This window comes from Hippocampus zosterae, chromosome 18 (genome assembly GCF_025434085.1).
Source record: "Hippocampus zosterae strain Florida chromosome 18, ASM2543408v3, whole genome shotgun sequence".
In the NCBI taxonomy this organism is placed as follows: domain Eukaryota; kingdom Metazoa; phylum Chordata; class Actinopteri; order Syngnathiformes; family Syngnathidae; genus Hippocampus; species Hippocampus zosterae.
This window is the reverse complement of record NC_067468.1, coordinates 12,062,652-12,084,647: the sequence shown is the minus strand read 5'-3', so window position 1 is coordinate 12,084,647 and position 21,996 is coordinate 12,062,652. Positions and strand designations below refer to the sequence as shown.

At 43.7% G+C, this 21,996-nt stretch overlaps 1 protein-coding gene across 4 annotated transcripts in view; it reads left to right on the top strand.

The window, feature by feature from the left end:
- The window catches only part of LOC127591374 (netrin receptor UNC5D-like), a 96,402-nt gene that overhangs the window by 30,268 nt on the left and 44,138 nt on the right, over positions 1-21,996 (top strand). For 3 of the 4 annotated variants that reach the window (XM_052051479.1, XM_052051476.1, XM_052051477.1), the window contains exon 3: positions 3,757-3,910. In XM_052051479.1, coding sequence (XP_051907439.1) covers positions 3,817-3,910 — 94 coding nt within the window. In that variant the 5' untranslated portion in view covers positions 3,757-3,816. Of the gene's footprint in view, positions 1-3,487; positions 3,620-3,756; positions 3,911-21,996 lie in introns of those variants that run through there. The other variant, XM_052051478.1, reaches the window with a different exon arrangement.

Here is a 21,996-nt window from a genome sequence, read left to right as displayed (position 1 = left end):
TCACGTTTCGGTTTTGCGGTCTGGCCAGCAGGTGGCATGAGCGGTCTTCCTAGCACACCTGCTGGCAATCGTTAATCAATAGAGACACTATTTAAGGACTCCTACGTTCTACACCTGTTGTGGGAGTATTGTTTATGGCATTGCTAGCATCACTGTTCATTGACTTAGTGGCTTTTGACCTCGTCGTGTTTTCGCGCATCGGTCTCGGTACCAAGTTTTTGTGTAAGTACTATTTTATTTTGATGATCTGGCTTTTCCTGTGTGTACAGATTGTTACGTTGTTTTTCGTTCGTAGTTTGTGGGCTTTACTTTCCTTTCTTGCTCTTTTGTGCAAGCACCTTTTGTTAGTCGTTTTTGATTTACCTCCTGGTCCTCATTTTGGACCAGCGCTTTATGTTCTCGCTTATTTTCGGTTCGTTTCAGACATTAAATTGTCTTTACATTGGAGACCTTGTTTCTGTTTACGTTTTTTGGATCCACCTCCCAAACTCGGTTTATCCGAGTCCCTAACAGTTCTTGTGCAGGAGAATAAAATGAAAAAAAAAATCACTTTTATTTGTAGACTTTTTGCCCACTCGTGCGTACCTTGAAAATGCCGATTTGACAAATCATAGAGTTCAAGTCGAAGTCAAGTCTTTTGAGTCTTTGATTTTTTTTTTTAGCTACACCACAGCACGTTGGAAGCCAACTTCTAAAATAGGCAATTAAAGTCTCACCCCATGCAACTCGAGTCCCCCCCCCCCACTACTACCATAAAGTCTGCTCCCCAGCCATCCAGGTGTCCGGTGTGCGTCTATCGCAAAGACCCGCATGGTGACTTTATCCCACTTTGTCCTCAAGAGCAGCAACTAGAGAATTCCTGACAACAACAACAAAAAAGTGTTGGCGCAGAAAGCGACTCCCAAGGGTCTGATTAGCTCTGTGGACCCTGGCCCTGTCACTGGCATGCTCTTGTGAGGCTTGAGCCCATATTGCTGAAGGCCCCCCCCTGCCACGCACACACACACACACACACTGTGGATCCATTACCTCACAGAGTGACACACAAAGAGCATTACCACGACCTTGAAGGCAAACCGACGGTCATCGACACTGTGAAAAGAAGCGCGGGAGCACAGAGAGGCGCATCTACGGCAACTCCGGGTGTTCCTTTCAATTGTGATGTACTCTAATTGCAAAGAAAAGTTATTTGATGAGCTTTCAAACGTCCCAATAAAAACTGTTGTACGCAAACGACAATATCGGAGACAGAGACGACCTTGTGCTTCGCCCCTATTTTTCCTTTCAACCACTTTGAGAATTTATAGTCGGCCGCCCAAAACGCCTGAAAAGATTCCATGACGCCAGTAAATCACTATATTTGTTGACCAAAAAAAAAAAAAAAAAAGACTACGACATTATGTTTTTCCTTCGCCAATAGCACAACGCCAGCATGCGTTGTGACGCTGTGGGTGCTCCGTTGGCGCAACGTTTGATTTAACCAAGCGGCGACAAACAAACGTGCCTACAAGCAAGACCTCCCACGCGACACCTCGGCCCGGCTCCTCTTCTATTATCTCGCCCAAGGCCGTCGAAGCTCGGCAGAGGCGAGGACGCGCCGCCTAAACGCTTCTATTCACGTCTTTGTGTGTTTAGAAGGACGCAAGGCGGCCGCCGATGAACCTCGTGTGGGCTCGGCGCCTCGCTTTTAAGAATAAACACACATGTCAAAGATGCTTTATTGGCTCGGAATATTTGCCGTCTTTGGAAAATGACCCCGCTGAGAGCAGCTCCTGTTTGTTCTTTAAAGCCCTTGTTTGCTTGTTGCTTTCACAGTGTACCGACCGAGCTGTCTTAATCGATACATTAATCAATCGGGAGCTGCATAGAGCCTGAATCTAAATTAAAGCCGTTTGGGGGAATTACATTTGGAATGAATACAAATGAAATACTTTGACCCCAAAATGTTATATAACGTCACAAATATGATACATTTGACCAGAAAAAAAGTCTTTTCTGTGTGTGTGTGTTTATTTTGTGGTAAAAAATCTTCACTGGGCCATGACAGAGTTACATTTTGCCATTAAGACACTCCCGAGCTATTCTGAGCCATTATTTCTCACGTGTCAGTCATGCGCTGTCACCAAAGTGGCAAATGACAGACAGGTACTGCTGGATGATGTCATCAGCGGGATAAACGACATCATCTTCAAGGTGAGCGACTGGGCCGACGCGGCTTTGGTGGGATGATAAAACACACCGACGCTGCAACACAAGGCTCCTTCCGTGGTTCTCGCTCCGGCGATCCGCTCAAATGGCCTCGAGGCCGACGCAGCCTCAGGCCACCTCCCTCTCCGAATATTTGATGCGCGTTTATGGCTACCGCCAGTAAAATTATCCAGGGGTTGACCTGGCCTGAACTGTACACACTCTGCTTGAGGTGCTAATGAAGTTACACGAGGTCAGGCAGCCAATTTATGAACAATTTTGATTGGCACGATGATTGCAATTTTGCAAAACAAAATATGGCACGTAAAACTATGGACCCTATCCGTGATACCGAAACTGATAGCGGTAACTAAGCAAACTGGTGCTTCGTTACAGCCGACAATATATGCTCGTGCTTTTTTTTTTTCCCAGTAGTTCACAATGAGCCAAAACACACGGTCAACACAACAAAGTACTCCATTCGGGTATCAATGCGTTTAAAAAAAAAAAAAAAAAACATAGTGAGTTGACAATAAAAATTAAAAATACATCAAATTTATATTGAAACTTATGATAGGTGAAATCACACCTTTTTTAAAGATACACTACCATCACATTAAAAAAAAAAAACACTATATGCTGGTATCATCAATACAGATGCCGAGACCAATGATGTCCCTATTTTGGTATCATCGACCAATGATGTCCCTATTTTAGGATCAAACTCTAATCTGGTGTTAAATATATTGTTGCATGAGTCAATATACAATCCTAACTAATTTGCATAATCCACCCATCCATTTTCATCAGCGCTTATTTTGAAGATTGCCGTGGGAGTTGCTGCAACCTGTCCCAAATGACTTTGGGCGGAAGGCACACACACACACACACACCCTGAACTGGTCGCCATAGGGCACATATAGAGACAGACCACCATTCACATCCACAATCAGACTGTACCTGATTGGGAACCGATCCCACGCTGCCAGCACACAAGTCAGGGGACTGTGTCATGACACCATCAGCGACTTTAATTTGCATAATGCATAAGATCATTTTTCTTAAACAAGAACTTGGAAGCTCTGTGTGTTTTGAATTTAACCACTCCATCTTATTGATCATTGGACCAATCAGCAAGCAGATGCTCAGCAATTAGTCAGGCAGAAAACGCCGTCACGTGACTCTCTCTCTCTCTCTCTCTCTCTCTCTCTCTCTCTCTCTCTCTCTCTCTCTCTCTCTCTCTCTCTCTCTCTCTCTCTCTATCTCTCTCTCTCTCTCTCTCTCACACCCCCCCCCCCACACACACACACACCGCGTGTCACAGTGGAACTCTTCCTCCTCCTCTCTTCTTCTCCTTCTTCCTCCTGCCCCTGTTCTTCTTCTCCTCTCCGCACTGCGTTACAACCGCGAGGAAGCGGTTCGGCTCGGACAAGTACGCCAGCTGTTTTGCATTATTAGTGATTAGTAATTATTTTTAATTGGTAAAGCCCCCCCCCCCCCCGCCTCTTCCACTCTTTTTTGCTGTCTCTATTTCTCTCTCACCCTTTTTTTTTATTTTTTATTTTTTAGCCCACAAATGCGCGGGCGCAGGTGCGCATCACGCGGAGAGCCGCCGCGAACGCAGCCGTGATGGGACGCCGAAGCTCCGGGGGAAGCGCGACTTTGGCCGCGCCGCTGCTGCCGCTTCTGGTGCTCCTTCTGCCGGCCACCGCGCTCGGCCGAGGTAAGACCCCCCGCCCCTCGGAACGCTGTGTGCTTTGGAGTTGCCCGTGGAAGTTAGCCGACGCGTCTGGCTCCAATTACGCTGCCGTGGCTTGTCACTCAAAGCGTCAGAAGGTCACGGGTTCGAGTCCTGTGAGCTGGAAAGTGGAAATTGCTGGTGGTGTGATAGTGATGCGCGTGTGGGTAGTCACCGTGTGTGGACTGCCAAGTGCCAATCAGGCGCTTCTGCGTGCGGGTCAACAAAGTGTGTCCCGTCACCTCATTCGTGAAAAGTGAAGAGAACGGTGGTAGATGAGTGGTTTTCCTCGCAATGGTGAGGTTGAGGGTTCGATTCTTGGCTCTGTGGAATTTGCATGGGTTTTGGTGATTGGCTGGCGACCAGCTCACCTGCGACCTGACTGAGGATAAGCGGAAATGAAAATGGATGGCTGCCAGCCACAAAAGCAACAATGCTGACTTTTTGATTGATGCAGTCAAAGAGAGGCTTACTCATCAACGTTTGTATTGCCAGAATTTTAGCCCTCCCCGCCCAGCGAACTATTCGAAAGAGCTCTTGATGAGAGGCATTTTAATGAGATGGATTTAAAAATACACTCTGTTGTTCTTCACTGCATACTCCTGATCAGCGCAAATCAACTGAAGGGCCTTTGATTGGGCACCAAGGAGCTGTTATTTTGGATCATTTCAACAGGAAACGGTGCACACATATCAATATATGTAAAATGGAAGACATTCATCCCACCAAAAAATCATTTTAAACAGTGGGGAAATATCCAACTGTATATGCTGATAAACCTCATATTAAAAATGACAGCACAGAACATCCCTCCAGTGTATGAGAATGTGTTTGCTGTAATGTCTTTGTTTTTTGCGGGTTTAATCACTGACATCATTGATCAATCGGCCAATTGTGATGTTGCAATCGATCACTGAGTTTGCATAAAATGAAAAATATCCACCGATCCATAAAGTCTAGTTCAATGTAGAGCTAAAAAAAATGCACATCAAGTACCTACAGTACATCGATACCGATACATTAAAAAACACAGTAGCAAGCGAATGACAGCTGGTATCACTGATACCGATATTGATACCAATATACAAATACTAACAGAAAATTATATTATGAGACTTTATGGATGGGTGGAGAGGTCTGTATAAACTATGAGTTCATTTAAATTTGTCACACTTTTGTTATGTTAAGTGTGAATACTTGATTGTCTACATGCTATTGCCTGGTGACCAGGCCTTGGTGGTCTTCTTTTGCCAAATATCAGCATAGGTTACCCGTTTTTCCCCGTTATAAAACCGTAAAATGTCTTGTCTGTGATTAATATCCTTCTTATTGTAACAATTTAAGACATAAAAGAGTCATTTTATGTATTATATATTGTATTTGACTAATCTGTTGGTGTAATTTTATTCTGCCAGATATTGGAATCAGATGCAACCCCCCCCCCCCCAAAAAAAAAAAATCCAGATCAGTTGAGACCTATTCTGAACATTTCTGTAAGATTTAGTTTTAAGATTGGGTAAAGGCTGGTGATGGAGGCTGGGAGTGAGCGCGCCAGAAATAAAAGGGCAACGCGGCTGTGTTTTATGTTTGCCGCTAAATGACTTTTCTAGGCCCACGACTTTGATTGAAACGACGCTGGAGCGGAGACGCGCCGCTTGGCCACTGCCGCTCGCCTGCTTGGCGGGAAATTGCGACGTGCTCACTTTCGCTCTTGCATTATTGAAGGGGAACACATTTCTCGCCGGGCGGGAGATGCTGAAGGTGGGGGGGGGAGGGGTAGAAAAAAATCAGCGCTCGGTTATGCTGATAAAGCGGGATGAGGAGTGGACAGCGATGAAGTCCAATATCCATTGTTGTTTTATTTTGAAACGGGTCAATATCCATTGTTGTATTATTTTAAAGCAGATCGATACAGAAGTCGATTGCCCTCCCTGGAAGCGGTGACATTCATCAGAAACAATTGTTTGATTATGAAAGTGACATCATCTGACTGGTGAAGTTTCCTTTGTGCTTTTGAGTGATGATCACGAGGCGGTGATGCATCATTGGTGCCATTAATACGGATTCTTAGCACGACTATTTATCACACACACGTAATGAATCTCCTTTGTGTAGTGCATCATTTTATTGACAAAAAATTCCAATCCTTTGTTACAACTTTCTGCCTAGATTGAGTCGAGGCACATATTTGAAATTAGGAAAACCTCACATCACAAAAAGTATCCACTGCATCATGAAATAACGCCGATCTGTTCTTAATTGTGAAATTTGGGACTGTTTAATTGAGCAACAAAATTATACACATTTGAAATTCTTAGAATTTTGAGGGGAAAATCTGTAGAAAAGTCTCTCAAAGAGTCGAATTTAGGTCCCGTCTTGTTTTGAAACACGTCTGATACTCAATTTGAATGAATATCAAGTTTTATAAAGGATCGTCGGAGATAGGCACTCAGAAATAACGACAAGACACTTCTGGCTACCAACAATAGGCACTTTATTGGTCCCACACAGAAATGATAACACAGTTCAAACAAGTTGTATGAAGCTAAAGAACTCTTACCGTATGCCATTAGGGTGGAGAGCCAACATCCACAGCAGAGTGAGCTTCAATACGAGCTGGGCGTTCGTACGTTAACCCACAGCGGACTCTGCTGAGGAGCATCGCTCCCCTCCTTTTATCCTCTAAAGTGTGTGCATCGGGAGGGGTGAGTGGCCATTCTCATCCCTCCCTACGCCACACCGTTTGTTGTGTAATCAAGTGGCATTGATCACAATCAAGTTTTGACAATTCAAACAAAGCAGACTATGAAGTCGTCAAGGCAGGCTAAATAGTTTATCTCTGAAGTCGTCAAAGCAGGCTCCAGAGTCCATCTCTGAAATTGCTTAGGCAAGCAAGTCACCAAGTCATGCAATCATCTCAAAGCAGTTTTTCACTGAGAAGAAATACATTGATTAAAGAAAACATCACAAAATATCTTAATATACCACGCCTCAACAACGTACATTTTACAAACTTAAAATACAATATCAGGAGTCGCCTTAAAACGGTGGCAACAGGTGCATCCAATACAGCGTCGGCATAATTAAGTCGCTTTTTTAAAAAAAAATACCGTTAGCTGGCATTGAATGTTATTCCAGGACATCATTGTGTTGTTGAAGTCGGTAGCGACAGTTTGTGGTAGCAAACGGTGCCCGACAAAGTCAAGTTGCGCCGTGACATGCTGCCCAGCACAATTTCAAAATAAAAGTGAACGTAGGCATTGATGCCCATATATTAAATGGCAAGGTAAGATTCATTATGAAGTTTGGCGGTGGAATATTGCAGCTAATATTTTCAAGAAGGCCTCGAGAATGCATACAGCAGTCGACGAGATTTTCTGACTAATAGGCAAGTGGCTGTCATGGTTATACGGAACTCTGAGCCGCCTTCTGACCACAAACGTACAATTGTTCGCAGTTACTTGGAGACGTGGGAATAACCTCTGGTAATGAGCCCGGTGCCGCTTCGCCGAGTCGCTATTATGTGCTCACGTGCAGCACGCTTCACATGTGCGACGCCTCCCCCGTAATAAACGTCCTAGAGCTGCGGGGGAATGATGGGTCGCCATTTCAGTCCTTTTCACGCCGTCGCCGCCGCCGCGCACGTGCGCAGTATAGAAAAGGGGGCGAAAGCCTCGGAGCTAACGGGCCGTCCACAAAGCCATTCCAGAGCGAGCTCAAGGACGCCGCCTCGGTGTCATGATTCAACGGCCATATATACGGTCGTGACAAATGTCCTGACGGAAGGGTGCAACCAGGCGGCGTTCCCGGGGAAAAGTAGCAGGCGGGGCGGGAGACAGATGGGGCGTCGCGGGGCGGAATGCTTAAAGCGTCTCTCCTGTTTGCCGGGACCGATCGCTTGTCTACCGCGCCTCCTATCAGATGAATGAACTCCTGCATGAATCACACACAAGCGCATATTTAATAAGTCTGCACTTCGCCAAGGCCGCTTCATTCGGCAAACTTCCGTGAAGTTGACTCAAGGCTTCTGGATGAAAAGAGTCAAAAATATCGGGACGCGACCCCGAATTGACCAACTGGACTACAAATCAATTAACACATCCGACCTACTTACCACTCACCCTAAACCGACCTATTCGATCTCCACTTTTAATGTCAGCAAGTGACATTTGAATCAATAGGTTTTCCTTTTTAGTTTAAAAAAAAAAACTTTCGAGTCCATCACGGTTTGGTTTGGGGCCGCCACAAAAAAGGACGACTTCAACGGACAGTTAGGACGGCAGAAAAAATCGTTGGCACCGCCCTAACCCACTCTTGAGGACTTGCACACTGCAAGAATCCTGACAAGGGCACGGAAAATCCTCCTGGATCCCCCGCACCCTGCCCACCACCTTTTTCAGCCACTCCCCTCAGGCAGACGCTACAGATCCATGCGCACCAAATCCAGGAGACACTTAAACAGCTTCTTCCCTCTAGCCATTAACTCCTTAAACAGTCACTGACATAGTCACTCTTCTTGCACCACAAAATGGTACTACAAAACTACTGGTTACTCTAAAATGGTTCATTTAAGGTTCAATGATTTTGTTGTTTACGATGATACTAGTGCAGTGTGTTATACCGGAGACAAATTCCTTGTGTGTTCTACATACTTGGCCAATAAAGATGATTCTGATTCTGATCTCGTTATGTGGCACTAGCTTATCGCTGTGTTGTACTAGCCTTGTCCGAGCTAGTGCTAAATTAGTTAATCTCTCAGGTGCAAGGTCCAAGTTTTTAAAACCGGCGTGAGAGGCCAACAGCAAAGTAATGACAAAAGTGTCGCCACACTGCCTACTGTTGCTGCCATTCATTCACTGACCGCGTAACAATTGGATTGAATGCTTATTAGCCGGCGCAAATATTCCCAAACACGGCCAACTCCTACCGGACGTTGCTTAACGTAGCACGTATGTAGCTTCCATCCAAGCGCACTCCCCATGTGGACACGTTATAGAGGCGTGCGTCATCCCAATTGACAATTATGCCACGAAGAGATCTGACTCTCGAAAAATTCTTGTTCCGTTTGTTTTCAGCGACCAATCTCGGAGCCCGATTGGCCAAAATACTCTCCTGTGCCCACCGTTACTGCAGCTTAAACGTTTTTGTATCCAGGACAGTAGTTGTAGTTGCTGTCAATTGTATTTAACTTTGGGGTACAATACAATTGAGATCTAATCTCTGAGAAGTGTTTGCGTTCAACCAACTATTTAACCATTTTTTTACTTTAAGGATTATATAATTTTTTTTTCGATTAAAGTGCCAATGTTGATGTCACGCACTCATTTTGACGTGCTTAACTGAATACATTCCGGCAAGAGTGTTGAAGCAGGCTTGTGAAAGTCAATGTTGTACACTTGAGGCGGGCGAAGGCCGTCGTCAAGGCAACACCAGCAAACATTAGCCAGCGACGTCGTCGTGTTTTATTCATCAAGTCGAGCGTCGCGTTTTAAGACGTCAGCTAAAGAACTCTTGAAGGTTCGCAGAACTCTCCGCCGTCAATTTGGAAAGGCGGCGGCAATATCCGCCGCGCCCGGACGCTCGCCATTGTCAGCGTGACAGGAGGCCCAAATTGAAATGTCAGCACCCGACGAACACGCGCGGAATTAAAATGGACACGGTTATTATGATGCGGCGTAATGCTAATCCTCGTTTGTATGCGGCGCTCAAATCTGACGGCGGCCAGGATTTAAAAATGAAAAAGTCTTATTAACAGAAACGCTCGTTGCGGGTCGGCGCTATCAGAACCCATTAAAGCGTCTCCTATTGATTATGAGTGCCACGTCGTTTCCTGTTTGAGTCTCGGGGGGGTTTTGATCAAAGGCACGTTGCAAACGGAGGCCGTCCCAACCAATTTGGTGCTTGTTGACTCCACACTTCCAATGGCGTTTAAAAAAAAAAAGAATCTCTTGAATTATTCAACAAATGCAAGAAACTATTTGTTGCGGGGTAGGGCAGGTCTAAGTTGAAACCCTATCACAGGCTTGAAACACTATTTTAAAACCTGAACCCAAGTTTGACATCTTCATTTGAAACCCGATCGTTCGACCCAAACGCATCTTGAAGACCTACTCGAACCCATAATTGAAGATCTGAACTGAAACCAGGATCCTTGTTTAAAATCCTTGCTTGAAACCGGAATTGGAAAATATAACACAGGCTTGAAACCCTCGCTTGACACCCTAATTTTGAAACTAATTTTGAAACACTAACCTAGCCTGAAAACCCTGACCTTTTGGAAATCTGTACTTAAAACCCTATGTAGCCCTAATTAGAAGCCCTAATTTGCAACCATAACAATGGCATCAAACCCTAATTGGAACGCATACCACAGGCTTGAAATCCTCTTTTGAAACCTTAACCCAGGCTCAAAACCCCAATATAAAAAAGCGCGTCATTGGAAACCCTTACTACGACTTCAAAACTGATATTGAAACCTTAACTCTGACTTCAGCCATGATCCAATAATTTGAAACCCGGACTTCTGTTTTAAACTCAAACTTGACACCCTATGTAACCTTATTTTAAAACCCTAATTAGCTAGTCCAACACATGCTTAAAACCATAATTTGTAACCCGAACAAAGACTTGAAACCCTCGTTGATAATCTCTAACTGGAAAGATGTGAAACACTATCTTGGGCTTCCAACCCTAACTTTGAAAGCATAACCCTGCCTTGAAACCCTAATTGACTATTCTAATCCGCAAATGTCAGGAGTACACACGGGGGAATAGCGGACTGAGCTCTTGTCCGGGATTAGAGGTCTTGGGTTTTCAATGTGTTTTGTTTTTTTTCCCCCGTCGAACAGCGAAGGCTCCCAAGGGGCTCGGCCGTGCCCCTTAAAGACGCGCAACCAGCACTGGCGTGCACGACACGTTTAATGTCATGTGACTGCTTTGAATGGAATCGATAAGATGATCTGTCCTGCGCTAAGTACTTGAGACACGTGACACCCGCACTACTGGCGGCCTTTGAAAATGATCCACTCCGCTGTGCCAAAAGTATCGGGACACATCCAGGGAGTGGAAAGGAAGCAGTGTTCTGAACTCCTGTTTCCATGGCAGCCAAGTCGCCTGGAGCGCAATCATCATTAATGCCATATAGAGAGGCCACGAATGAACAGTTCAATACAGTCGCAACGCTACTTCCTTGATACCCCAATCCGACACACTTACCCTGACCTAAACCCGTAGGTAAGCTTGACACCCTAACTTTAAAAGTCTCATTTGAAACCCTAAACTGAGCCTGGAACCTTAAATTGCAATCATACCCAAACATTACCCAAACATTGGGGTTAATTGGGGTTAGAAACCCCAAGTAGAAACATTAACCATGATTTGAAACTCTAATTTGAAACCTGACCTGCAATTCCAAACTCGAAACCCTAAAATTTCCATGAAACCACACCTCAAGCTTCAAGCCCTACTTTGAAACCCTAACTCATACCCAAACATTAACCCCAATGTTTGGGTAATGTTTGGTAGAAACCCCAAGTAGAAACGTTAACCATGATTTGAAACTCTAATTTGAAACCTGAGCTGCAATTCCAAACTCGAAACCCTAAAATTTCCATGAAACCACACCTCAAGCTTGAAGCCCTACTTTGAAACCCTAACTCTTGACTTAAAGCCCTCCAAAACCCCAACCTAACCATGAAACCCTAACTTCTAACCTGCCCAAGGTTTGAAACATAAATTGAAAAGCTAACCCTAAATCTAAATCCTGACCTTGGTTTTTAATCCCAACAACCTTGTGCGAAAATCTCAACCCTGTCTGGAAACACTTTTTAAAACTCAAACCCGCAGCGCCCCTCAACCGAACCCTGTTTTGAAACCATACTTTGAAGCCTGATTTTAGCATTGTACACACCCTGGCGTTCCTGTTGCCGCTGCTGCTGCTGCTGCTGCTGCTGCTGCTGCTGCTGCTGTTGCTGTTGTTGTTGTTGTTGTGCTGGTTGTGTCGGATGTCCAAAAGCCAGGACTCGTCAAAGACTGGCTGAGGTGTGAGCGTCTGGCGCGCCGCAGCGGCCCAGCTCATCTCTCATCCGTCCCCGCCGGCTTTTCAGCTCTTTTCCCAGCCAACTGGATCCTTCCTCGCTTCGCCGCTTTAACCCCCCCCCCCCCACACCCCGCCCCCCCCCCCTCGCCCTTCACCGCGTGTGCATTACGGGAGCCACGCTGCAAAGTCATTAGATATTCCTTTTCATCATTGGTCACGCCTACTTTGCGTCTTTTGTAGCTTTTGTTGATTTTTTTTTTTTCCAGTCTGAGGAAATGGTTCACTTTCAAACTATTTCACAGTTTGCCGCGTTTGTGAATAAACTTGTCTTGCGTTGACCTCGTTTGTGTTCCGGGAAAAGAAAAGTTGGTTTCCCACTCGCGTTTGGTCCCCCTCGGCACATTCCGAAAAACAGTTGGGTCAGAAATAGCCCTAATAGGATCAAAAAGGGACCGATTCAATATTCGCCCCACGTTTTTGGCTGACAACACGATTTGGGTCAAATGAATAACGTGTTGGAGAAAAGGCGCAAAGTTGGCAACATGCTAAGTTTACTACAATGAAAACAGCGAAGTCAAAACTAACCAAAATCTTCTCGAGTTATTTATGGAATCCAAAAAATTGGTTCAAATAAATTGCCCAAATAACGGCAACAAAAATATCGTCGTTTTGTAAATGGGGTTTAATAATACAACGTTTAAAAACTTTATTTAATGAAATAATTAACCCAAACTGTTGGGTCAGTCCCATTTTTGACCCTATCCGGGTTATATTTTTTTTACCTATTATTTTGGGGTTATTTTGATATTTTATGATTGTTCCGTTTTTAGTGGAGTACATTTAGCACGTCGCTAACTCTGCGCCCTTCTCCAACCCAGATTTGACTATTATTGAAAGAGCGCCACCACAAGGAGCTCTGAAAGAGTGGCCCATACAGAGATGAGATGAAAGCAGCAGGGGATCACGCATTCTTTCTCATTTTCGACCATCAAAAATATATTTAAATATTAAAAAAAAAGAGGCCTGATCAAACATAGGAGCCTGAATGTGAAATGTGAAAGTTCAGGTTTGATCCTCTGTGGTGTGCTAATGAAGCCCCCCGTGTTTGCCACCATCACGCCGCGTGTTTGCTACGGGGTGCCGCAGGAGGAGGTGGAGGGGGGTCGGGGAGGGAATCCGCTTCATCAAAGCAAGCTCCCTTTTACGTTTTTATGTGAAAAAAGGACATCGGTGTTGGTATGCAGCGAGTGGGGTTGTCTCGGTCAGAAATGCAGGGATTAGCATCCCGCTGGGGCGGCCCTCATTTGACAAGCGCTGGCTCAAGGTTTGAAAGGGAAGACCGCTACGGTACGCCAGGAGGGCGGGGTGAAATGTCACCGAATGGAAGCTTTGAGGCGTTTGGGTAGGAGAGAATCGACACACCCATCACACGCACACAAAATAAAATCCTTATTTTCATCATATATTTCCTTTTTAATCAAAGAAAAGTTCTTGTTTCTTTGAGTCTGCCTTTTTTTCTAAAACACAGCACTTCATTTATATTTATAATAACTTTTTCCAAGAGTATTGGAAAAAAAATGTCTAATATTTCACTTTTATTTAGAATATAGCATCCTTATCATACGCAAGTATGTTTTTATTCACATTATAATTGAACTTTTGTAGTGTAGTGATGTTGTTAGCGCCCGCGCACATAAAAGGCGTCTTGCCTTTAGATGTTGTGGAGGTGGTGAATTCGAGTGAGCTGGGAAATGTCAGCGCCGAGGGAAATCGTCCCGCTCTGATCTGCGTCGTTCATCTGACCCTCGCCTTGGCTGGTTTCTTCCCAGAGGCGTTTCACCTACAGCCCCTCACCGCCTCTCAGCTCGCTTGTTTCCTTCAAGCGGTGCTTTATTTTGAAAAGTGTCAGGTCAGAGGTCGCAGCTTGCCCCCTCTTGGCAGCCTTTTCCCTCATTCGCCACACAGGAAACAAAAAAGAGAACAAGAAGTTGTTTTGTTCTGCTTGTGCTTTCAAGTTACACAACCCAGCTCATACATAATAGTTTTTTTTTTCTTGTGGAAATTATGATGCGGCATCCTTGAAATTATTTTCTTCTTTTCTGCGATTGGCTGACAACCTTTTTGACATCCAGCTCTTCCACATACCAAGATGCTAAAAACTATTTTAGGTGGTAGTATTTTTTTTTTTTTGTCGTTGTTGTTTTCAACTGTTTAGCTTCCTGGAGGAAAAAAAAAGCAAGTGTACCACTTACAGAAGAGAAGTGTTGTGGCACTAATGGAGCTGGAAGCGCTTGTGTAGTTGAAGAGCCATGTCGCCCATCAAAGTGTTCGAATGAGGCGACGATGGCCGAAGAGAAAAAAAAAAAGTGAGCGCAAGGAATTAGCTCTTAGGCGTTTGAGGTTTTTCCCCTGCAAAGTTTTGCCGGTAATTGGAGTGTCAGCGCGGTGGGGGAACAAACGCATGAAACACATCGCAGACACCCAACACGTAATTACATTTTGCTATCAAAGAGCTGAATGTGCTTTGAGCACCAAACGACCGCCAACCCAACTAAGCGCGCGCGTGTGTGTGTGTGTGTGTGTGTGTGTGTGTTTGTATCCGTGTGTGTGTGTGCATACGTTTTCTTTTTTTTGTTGTTGTTGTTTTTTTTTATTGACCGCTCTTTGGCCCAACACTCGGCGGGATAAAGGCAATGTTTCCAATTCCAGTGGCTTTCATTAGTTTGATGCATTGTCATGGCGACACAGTTGGACAGGTGTTGATGCATATGCTTTCCCGCTTTGGAAAAAAAAAAAAACCTGCACCCCACCACCCACTGCCCAGCCTCATACGTTCTCGGAGAATTGCCTTTGTTGTCGAAATAGTCACATTTTACTCTTCATACTTTATGGATGAGGGGTATGGCACCATTTTATTCTATTCATACAGACACACACACTTTTTGGGGATCTTTTTTAATTGTGTTGTGGCAACTTTTGTTTTCTTAAAGACTTAAATAAAAAATATTAAACTATATAGAAAAATATAAGAAATATTTCTTTGACATTGCAGTATTAATCATAGAATAAAACAATTCTCCCGAAATATACGTACATTTTGTTCTTACGACATTAAAGTCTGTTTTTTTAAAAATAATGTTATCTCTTGCCTCAACAAAAAAAAAAGGGCTTTGTAGCCCAAATTTGCTTCTGTGATTTGCACAAAATTCAGATCTGTTATTTTTTTGGGAAAAAAAATACATCTTTGCTCTTTTAGTCTTGCAAAAAACTCTCCCCAAACTGTCATGAAAAAATACAAATAAAAAAAGATGGAAATGTTGTTTCCCAAAGCGAAAATCTCATTTAATTTCACGATCTTTTTTTTTCTGACAGTACCGTAGTTTGATTTATTTTTGTCTGACAGAAACTGACTGCAAAGGTATTCTTGGTGCAACTTAATTCACATATTCTTAAACCTTGTACCACCTTCAAAGATATTCGCATATTCGTTGATTTTCCTCAAAGAAATGTTACTTTTTACTCTAAAAAAAATCACATTTTATTCTTGTGTTAAGATGACGACTCGTTTTTTCAGAAAAATGCGCCTTGTTCGGCTTTTTCTTTGGATAAATCCGACGTTTCATTTGGAGAGTTCCCCATTTGTGTCTTGTTGAAGTCTTTTAGTTGCCTGAGTGTTTTCATTCATCAGGCGGTGGGAAAGCATCAGTGCATCCGCCTCCTCTGGGGAGCCCTTTAGCGCTTGAATAAAAGCCGCCATCGCGATCATGTTTTTATGCGTGACCAAGGAGACCTCAGATCGTAAATGCGCATTCACATGATGATCGTTACTTTCTTTAGCAGCCGCGCTGATGTTCATTCAAGAGATTCAATCAAAGATAATGATTAGCCAATTGTATTTTTTAATTTTATTTTTTCCCCACGATCAAATATTCGAAGGTCACGGCCTCTGGGTGACCCTCGCGTCTTGTCCCGAGTCATTTCAAGCGTGTGTGGCGAGTTGCCTCATTTTGTGACTTGGCAAACGGTGACATGATTTAAAAACGTGCCGCGCCTTTCCCGATCGCACTTGTCATCGCCGAGCCGATTTCTGTCGATGGTTTGACGCCCAGGTGATTTGACACTCAGCCGCTTGGAATGTGACAAAGGCTTGACCGCCAAGGTATTGCCACTTGGCGTGGTAATTGGGCGTCCTATATTTGACCACGAGGCCCACTTCGCCACCGTCGGCGTCAAGGGGAATCAAGTGTTCCATTTTTCTTACTCTCATCAGCGGGTGAAAAGTGGGCCGCTCCTCACCCTCGACACGGGATAAAAATGCATGTGTAATATGACACTAGATGATTTTAGTTGTCATTGGCTTGTTTAATTTAAAATTGTCCAAATCATCGGAATTTTTTGCCTCTCAACAAAGATCTCGATGCCATTTTTTTTCCAAGATCTTTTATCACACTTTTAAAATAATGCAAGCATAATTTTGACACAAAACATTGAGGGTGGGCGAGCGCAATGGATAGCGCAAAAATATAATGCAAACATAACAGTGGACCGATCCCTGTTTTCTGTAAACAAATCTTTTTTTCTTTCCTCCCAACTAAAAAGAAAATTATCCTCTAACAGTTTACATGAATATTCATCCTCGTAAGATATAAATTGTAAGATAAACTTACAGTTGTTGTTTTCTGTAGGCGTAAAAAGCAGGATTACAGCAAATGACAATCATTTTTATTAAAAAAAAAAACTGATGTGCTGTAATACTGCTTCGTTGCTTTTTCAAATTTGCACTCAAACTAAATAAGCCTGGAACGTACAACGGAGGGAGCTTTAGGTACTGTCATCCATCCATCCATCTAAAAGACTTTCCGACAAAACAAGTGCTCTCACACGTAACGAAAAGACATCAAAACACATCTCGTATGTTCAATCCCCTGCAGACTACATGAGGTTCGACTCCGCGAGAACTCGCGGAAGACCAAGAAAATCTCTTCGTTGCTTTTATTGTCGTCCGCGAACGCTTCCCAGGAGGCTTTCGCCAAGATGTGAGTGCGTTTAATAATTAAAATGTAAAAAAAAAAAAAAAACGGCGAAGAAGAAGGCTTCATGTTTTATGAATGGCGTACTCGTTTCGTCTTCCATGTGGCGCTTCTCTGTTGTCAACGCGCGAGTGCGACGACCACTACTAAGCAACTTGGAAAACTGACACAAGCTCTGTGCGGTTGCCAATTACGACTTGCTCTTCGGAAGAATAAATCAACTTTTTTTGTAGGGCTGTCCCATACTCAAAACTTAGTAGGCACTTTCCTACTGTTTTTTTTTTTTTTTTTTTAGTAACACCCACGCAGAATTATAAAATCTCATGAAGCTAGTTTCAACTTTTTTTTCATTCATTCATCTTCCGAGCCGCTTGATCCTCACTAGGGTCGCGGGGGGTGCTGGAGCCCATCCCAGCCGTCTCCGGGCAGTAGGCGGGGGACACCCTGAATCGGTTGCCAGCCAATCGCAGGGCACACAGAAACGAACAACCATTCGCACTCGCACTCATACCTAGAGACAATTTGGAGTGTTCAATCAGCCTGCCACGCATGTTTTTGGAATGTGGGAGGAAACCGGAGCACCCGGAGAAAACCCACGCCAGCCCGGGGAGAACATGCAAACTCCACACAGGGAGGCCGGAGCTGGAATCGAACCCGGTACCTCTGCACTGTGAAGCCGACGTGCTAACCACTGGTCTACCGGGCTAGTTTCAACTTCACAACATGAAATTTGGTTGGCATATTTATGACGGGGTGCTCCAGTGGTTAGCGCGTCGACCTCACATTGCAGATGTCATGGGTTCGATCCCAGCCTTCCTCTCTGTGTGCCCTGAGATTGGCTGGCCACCGGTTCAGGGTGTCCCCCGCCTCCTGCCTGAAGACGTCTGGGATAGGCTGCACGACCCTTGTGAGGATAAGCGGATCGGAAAATTAATGGATGGTTAGGAAGAATGAGCCAGTGCAGCCTAGTTCTTGGAAATTCAAACATACGACATTTCTTTTTTTTTTCCACAGTCATTTTGTCGTTAAACCGGTCGGATTGATTCGAGACACTCCATCACGCTTTACGCTACGTTTTGAAATGCCGAAGAAGAAAAGTGACGATTGTGCAAACCCGATTGAATATTCGCTTTGCATTAAAGACCTCATTCTTTCCCGTCACGCCCAGTGCACCGTTTTTTAGCCCGAGAAGGTTGTCGACATTGTTTGAACCGCACCGTGCAGCCGTCTCGCAAACAGCAGAAATGATTAATAAATGGCATTGACTGACGATTCTTTGCAAGGTCACAAAAGAACAGTCGATACATAGCCGTGAAAAAAAAAAATAAAAAAGAAGAGAAAAAAAAGCACCTGAAATGCTCTGGAGCACTTTCACGGTCGGGGAAAAAAAGATGTAACTGCTCAATGCATTTATTCTCTTGTACTGTTCTGGTTGCTAGGAGTGTTTAAAAATAAATCTCCCTAAAAAATACACAATTTATTCAACATTTTAACTTTTTAATTAGAAAAGAACTGCATTTTTCTGATAATCAAAACTATGTTTACATTTGAATATTTTTATCCCATCTGACTAAATTCAAAAATAGGATTTTTATTGCAATAATATTTTCCCATTTCTTTCCTCATAGATAAAAAATTTGACATTATAAATGCATCTTTTTTTCGCCCAAGGTTGTGATTTTTTTTTTTTAATTTGGCAACTTGGACCATATATATATATATATATATATATATATATATATATATATATATATATATATATATATATATATATATATAATATGTATGTATGTATAATACACTTACTTTTATTACAACTTTATCAAGGTGTAGTATTTTTTTTTCCAATCTAATTTTTGAGCGTTCTACATTCCAGCAAAAATGTTTCCGAAAATGCATTACTTTTGTAGCTCCTTCTTTCCCGGCGCCACTGAGGAGTCACTGAGGCGTTGCGGCTTCAAACATGATTTTATTTATTTTTTCTCCCTTGCTGTTACACGTGTCACAATGTTGTACAGAAACACAATTGAATAAAAGTCCATTCAATTACTTTTACAGTGCGGCCGGTGGAGACCGTGAGCCAAAGCAAGTGTAATTGCCTTGATGTGCAATCACAGTGCAGTCGGCGCTTGTACGGTAATAACCTTCACATTCGCCGTGCTGCTTTCTTGACTCAATGACAGGCCGGCATACGCCCTTTGAGATTCTCGCCTTTATTGTCATAAAATGTTTCTTGGAAAATGTTATCGGGAAAAAAATATATATTTTCTATTTTGGTAATTTCAGAAACGAGCCAGGGTCAGGCGATGTGCGAGAGGGCAGGCTGCGCTGCTGTGGGAGTGGTCACATCATTGTACAACACACACACAGTATTGTGAAAATTGTGTAAAATTGGGATTACTGTCCAATGATGACAAGGGTCTAATGCCCGAAATATTTTTTTATTCTTCTGAAAATAGCGTCGTTTTATAGCAACCAAATTGAATCCGCGTCCATTACATTTTTTTTCAGGTTCGACTGGTGAATATTGCTGGCCAATGCGAGAATAATTGGCTTTGTGTGTAAACAATTACAGCGTAGTCGGCGCATGTAATAACCTCTACTGTCGTCCCGATGCACCCGCGCCAGTTTTATATGCTTCATTGCCAAACGGCAGGCCGGCCGCCGCCCTTGGAGGCGCGAGGCTTTTGCAGTGCTGTTTGTATAAACAGCTATTGATCCTGCGGCGGGTGGGGGGGGACTGGCACGAGTCAGCAACTTTATCAACAGCTGAAAAGAAATGAAATTACATTTTTTGATGGATGCTCCTGTCAGGCGCAAACAAATGCCATCGGCAGGTGAACCGCGACGTGAGTGAGGTGGGGGTTTGGGGGAAGAGTAAAAAAGCTTGTCATCCAACACGTTCTTATTATTCATTGGTGGGGAAGCTGAAGCAAAAGGTTACTCCCTTGTCGATTTCACCTTTTTAATGTTAGCCTTGTTAGCGCCAATGATCACAAGCTAATCCCTCGGAGCGCAAACGCTAATGAGATCCCAGCGAGTCTTTCATTAGTAATATCTTTTGAGGCCAATTGTCCAGCACTAATAATCATATGCTAATAACCGCGGTGTGGCGGGAAGCATCCGCTAGTGATTAAAGTTAAAACGGCCAAAAGGATATAAATGAACAAAATCGGGAAGATTGTGCTTTACGGTTTGGAAGGAAAATGCAGAGGAGGAAAAGTGAAGATGGAACATGAATAGAAAGTTCAGATGGCTAGTTGAGTTACGGCAGTTATTATTTCTGCCAATAGGGACCGCCTACGGGTCGTCTGGTCGAGATCTGACCTTGACTTGTTAGTTGACTTGTTTTTTGGTGAGAATTTTTTCATAACTTGCATTCGAAAAACTGTCGGCTAACCCAATTTGGGGTTTAAAAAAAGTGGACGGACTCCACTTTTTGAGCTTTTCATTCCCCCGCCCCAAAAAATTGGGAAGGCACCAGCAAGCTAAATGATTTTATTTAGCAAAGAAACAAAGCGATTTTAAGATATCCTAATTAAAAGTTGAAAGCATAACAATGAACGTGAGTGTTGATAAGAGATCAATTAAGCGTCTGCTGCGGGGATCGCTAATGCGCTTGCTAACAAACGAGCCATTCATCATGTCGCGTCGTCTTTGTGGGCGCAGGCTGGCAGGAGTGCATTAGTGCCGCCGCAGGGACGGGCATGATGGACAACCTCGAGGAATATGAAAGGATGCCATCCAGTGGAAGCTGGCGCACACCAGAGAGAGAAAATCTGTGTGTGTGTGAGCTGTTGCATGCTGGAAAATAAGCGGGATTTTTTTGTTTTTTTTTTTACGATGCTGCTACCGTTAACATTTTGCACCAATGGGGGTGGGGGGAAATGTGCCGTTATGTCAGGTGACCGTTTGTGATGAATGGATTCATTTGGGCTGGAAAGAAACAGCGGACGCAAAGACTTTGCAAAGCTACTCCAAGATCAGCGAAAACTGTCAGTCAAATAGAATATTCGAGAAACACTGCAAAGGTCAACGTCACTTTTGCTCCACAAACGGAGGCACAGGCACATTCAGATGAGCAACAAACTTCTTAAAGTGATTTGAACCCTTTCATGCGTCCTGTAACGATATAACATGATCAGCTGTCCACTATAGTAACCGCTGTCCCTGAAAGGGTTAAATATCAAAGACACACACATGCAAAAAAACATTTTTGCACAAGCTAGCCTGATCTCGAAACGCTGTTGACGTACTCACCGTTTTCAGTCTTCTTCTTTTCAATTGTACACAGTCTGTTGCCATCTCGTGGCCAACTGTGCAATTACACCAAAAATCTGAGTTATTAAAAAAATAAGTAAAAAAATCTAAACTGATTCCACAAAGGAGGCTTATTTACTGCACCTCAAAGCTTTAAAAAAAGGAAAATCTTACCTCACTTGCATTAGCGCGTTTGGCACTAATGTTAGCGCCGCATCTGCGCTAGCTGCAACATGAAGGAGATAGCTATGTCTGCTAGAAAACAGGAAACGTTACAACATCTTTGACTTTGAAGGCTGCTGTTTGCTTATCTGAGATTTGTCGGACATCTTCTCATTTGCATAGATCTTTATCAGAAGAGCCTCTCCCTTGCATATTAAAAAAAAAAAAAAAAGTGGCCCGTGCCTCTGCTACATCCTCGATTAATCCCGCCATGCTAATTACGCTTCAAGTCAAAAACGCGAGAGACGCGGCCCACACTTGAAGGAGACTCTAAACGTTGAAGACTTTGCCACCATTAGCGGGGACGCACGCATACAAGTCGACGTTTCATTGTCAAATCTCTTTGGTTCAAGTCGATGCACAGTCGCAAGAAAACATTCAAATATGAAAGAGAACACGAGTGACAAATCTGTCAAGTTTGGATGCTTGTGAGGGGGAGAGAAAAAAAAAAAAGTCCCGAAAGCAGGAGGAACAAAGCAAAGGCGACGTGAAAGACGATCAAATGGGTCGACGACGACAAA